The following is a 3,783-nucleotide window of genomic DNA, read 5'->3' as shown; positions in this document are numbered from 1 at the left end:
TGATTGAACTGTATGTGGAATTGAGGCAAGAGCTGTTTCCAAGAGTTCAACTTAGACCAAAACACCACTATCTGCTTCACTATGCACACTTGACTTTACAATTTGGCCCACTCATATATACTTGGACAATGCGCTTTGAATCAAAACATTCTTATTTTAAAAGGTGCATTAGGGCAAGTAAGAACTTCATAAATGTAACCAAGTCTCTGGCTGAACGGCACCAGTTGCTTCAGGCTTATCAGTCTTGTGGTACCTTGTTTCGTTCCCAGGTTCATGTGTCAGACTCAACACGGTTCTATCCAGAGCTCTATGACCAGAACATAAGGACAGTGGTTGGTGAATTTGATTTGAACTCAAGTAACTCAGTTGTCACAGAGAGTGCGCAGGTTAAAGGCACTAAATATGCAAATGGAATGCTGGTCTTACTGAGCTACGCAAAAGGACTACTGCAGTTAGGACAAATAGCAAGCATTTTTGTAAAAAATGAAACTACTGTCTTACTTTTGCTTCGAGGGAAAACTGCCAGCTGGATACCTGAGCTTGGACTCTATGAACTTGATGAAAATGCTTCTGACCTGTTCAGTTGCCATGATTTGAACAAACTTGTTGATTATCATCCACTTTATGCTTACCACAGAGGTACTCGGTGGCTCATTCCTCTTAAACACACACCAACATGGAACTTGTGAAAAACTATGTCAAGAAAGCAATGCCATCGCTCAGTAGCGATAAGATGGATACACTCATGGCTAAACTGGAGGAATTGGGAGTTCTCTCTGTAGATGACCTGAGCCTTGTGGACCCGGAGGACATTAAAGACACTCTGCCATTCATTCAGTGCAAAAGATTCGTCAGAGCTGTCAAAGCATTGGAAGCAGGTGAGTTTTTGCCCCTCTGTTTTAATGCAAGTTTTCTGAAACTACAAGGGTTTATTCCAAAAATGCCGAAAAAAAGTTGCCATCAGCTGTACATGGCAATAATTTCTCTATAATTGGTTTTCATAATTAGGTCCATTTGTATTCCTGGTTGACCCAAACTGGACATTGAGGACCAATGTATTAATTGATTTGCAACAACTGTGATGTGTTTAATTTATGAAGATGTTTGTCATATCATCCATAGATTCACAAACTCCACCGCAGTTCACCCGGCCTGGCCCCTCATCAACACCTGAACCACAGAGGTTTCAGCTGCCCTCAACACCACCTGAGACAGCCGACTCCCCATCCCAAGACACATATTCTGTACCATGGCACAAATTTCCCTCAAAAGTCATGGATGAGTTGCGTGAAAAAAAGTACATAATGGGGAAAGACAGACGAGAGATGGTTCGGATCGTCGCTGAAGATTACCTCCATAAACACCCAGGAAGACCTGGTAGACAAAAGCTGAGGGAACTCGCCAGTATGATTGTAGGACAATATCCTGCCTCCTTCAAGCTGAAAGAGCCGTTTGGAAACAAACCTTTTGCAAAAGATGGTTCTGAAACTCTCTTTCGTCAGCTGGAACACAGAATTGAAAATATGAAGAGGCCACTAAGCTCACTGAAGAGGCAAGCAGGGGGTGAAAATTCGACAAAGAAAAGGCCCAGAAATTCAGATCTGTATGGATGTGTTGCGTGGGATCCAATCATTGAGGGGGCCATGTGTAGAGAAGACCTGCTGTCTAAACGAGATGAGTTGAAACGTGCCTTTCAAACCCAGGATCTTCAGGTGGGTCTGCAATCATCCATTACAGACACAGAAAGCTTTATTAATCCTCAAAGGGATATTCGGTTCCTACAGTCCACCATCTAGACATACAACCATTCACACAGCAATAGTATATAGCAGGAGTAATGCGATGAGGTCTGGGTCCAAGTACAATTTAGGACACATTGTGAAATTGTAGATCGTCTGTATCACTATGCCCATAGTCAATTGAAATTGATACCCTGTTTTATTATTTTAATTGGTTAGTTTGACTAACTGTTCGACTGTTTGTCTAACTGCCTCATATCTTTAGGAGTCATCTGTTCGAAAATTGATGACTGAAACATATCCCATTCAGCGTGAAATCCTCAACGATGATGATACCACTATTGCCGTTGTAAAGGACGAGTGGCCGTTCCTGTTTGAAGTTCCTCACCTGTTTGATCATGCATCTAAACTCTTTGGCTTCTCTGTACAAAACAAGCTGGCACAGGTGTGTTGTTATTGTTATTATTATGATTGTGCTGTGCTGCTCCATATGGAGAGAATTTTGTCTTTATTAATCAATCAAAAACGGATTTGCAACCAAAAAGAGAGTTGAGACCAAAAAAGATAAACTGGCAACCAATCAAATAGAATAACTTGGATGAACAATCAAATGGAATAGATTTGAGACCAAAAATCAAGAAGTGACAACCAAAAAAGCAGGACATTTGAGATCAAAACAGAACAGGTTATTTTAATTTTTTTCAAAATTCTCTCCATAGCTCCAAACGAAAATGAGTGTTAGTCTTATGTACTTGTACAAAATTAACACCTTGAACCTTCAACAGGAACTTTCCAAAAAAGAAAAGGGGATCAGTGACTTCCTTGACTACAAAGGGATGAAGACGGGCGAAGGTCCAATACAGCTCATCTGCGGCATTTCAAAATACTTCAAGGAAGACTCTTATAAACTCTTCCACAAAAAAGAGGTAGATGTTGTAGATTTTAAACTGTGTGCAAGATAATTATTTGCATCCAGTGGTGAACCGAGTAACCAACCACAGTAGGAAGTATAGATTCCCCTAATTGTGCTGCTGATATTCTCTATAAACTATTTACATTAATGTTTGTGCATAATGGCTACCTCTGTCTGATGAAGACACTAGCAGATAGTCAATTTGCCAGCAGGTTTGTGTGCACTGGAAACATTCATTCATGTATCATGTCTGTCACCAAAACAGATCTCTGCAGATCCTGAAGTCGAACTCCCAGTGACCCCATGCATCCTAATCAGAGGTTTGTAGTTAAATCTTTTTTTGTATCCCAGCAAGCTGTTGTTAGCTGTTGTTATAAGCTGTTGTTGTGTCATATTTATTAAAGAAATGTTTTGCTTGCCTTAAAATGTAGGATTTTTTTTTTGTAAGTCGTACATGGTTTTTATCTGTGTTTAAGGTGACCAGCAATTCAAGATTGCTGTTGATGGGTTACTTGTCAATGACCACATCACCTCTCCCATTGTGGCCTTGAGCTACGTCTTCTCCATGTTTTATGTCTGCAACGTCCAATACCCACCGGAGATGGCTTTTACTCTCGAATTCATGCAAAGGTAAGCACTCATTGTTTGGAAATACTTTGTAAATGTGACTTTGCCGTGCCTTTCTGCACCTGACCTGCTTTTTGTCAATCTACACTAAACCCGTTTGTCTGAGATGTACAAGCTCAAAATGTGTCGCCACATGCTGTGAGCTTTTAGATCAGCTGTTATTGGCTTATGATCCCCCTGAATATGGATTTGTTCGGAGATTTTGTAGCTCCCTGTTGAAGACCACTGTTGGAATAAATGTGTCATATCTTTTTAAAGGGCAGGTAACATGCTTCTTGCTTTAAATAGTGTCCTAAGTCAATCAATAACAAAACAAACATAACATGATTCTAGTTGGGAAATGGAGCAAAAACATATTTTTTTCAGAATGGTTTGTTGACACAAAATTCTTTTGAGCTATCTCTTTAAAACCATTAGCACCTGAGACCAGGTTATGTCAGTGGTGGTCAAACCTTTTCATGTCAAAGACACACAAACTGAAATTTATTTGGCTGCAGACCCCAA

The 3,783-nt window shown here is 40.2% G+C and overlaps 1 protein-coding gene across 1 annotated transcript; it reads left to right on the top strand.

Annotated features, from left to right (window-relative positions):
* The first annotated feature begins 516 nt into the window (after positions 1-516).
* On the top strand, positions 517-3,564 carry LOC139071414 (uncharacterized). Its single transcript, XM_070553872.1, has 6 exons — positions 517-878; positions 1,123-1,712; positions 2,005-2,184; positions 2,459-2,665; positions 2,918-2,972; positions 3,129-3,564. The coding sequence occupies exons 1-6, from the start codon at positions 677-679 to the stop codon at positions 3,284-3,286; spliced, it is 1,392 nt and encodes a 463-aa protein (XP_070409973.1). The 5' UTR covers positions 517-676; the 3' UTR covers positions 3,287-3,564.
* The last annotated feature ends 219 nt before the right edge of the window (positions 3,565-3,783 follow it).

The sequence above is a fragment of the Nothobranchius furzeri genome, chromosome 8, assembly GCF_043380555.1.
Source record: "Nothobranchius furzeri strain GRZ-AD chromosome 8, NfurGRZ-RIMD1, whole genome shotgun sequence".
Classification (NCBI taxonomy): domain Eukaryota; kingdom Metazoa; phylum Chordata; class Actinopteri; order Cyprinodontiformes; family Nothobranchiidae; genus Nothobranchius; species Nothobranchius furzeri.
Note: the sequence above shows the minus strand (reverse complement) of the source record. Positions and strands in the feature narration are given on the sequence as shown.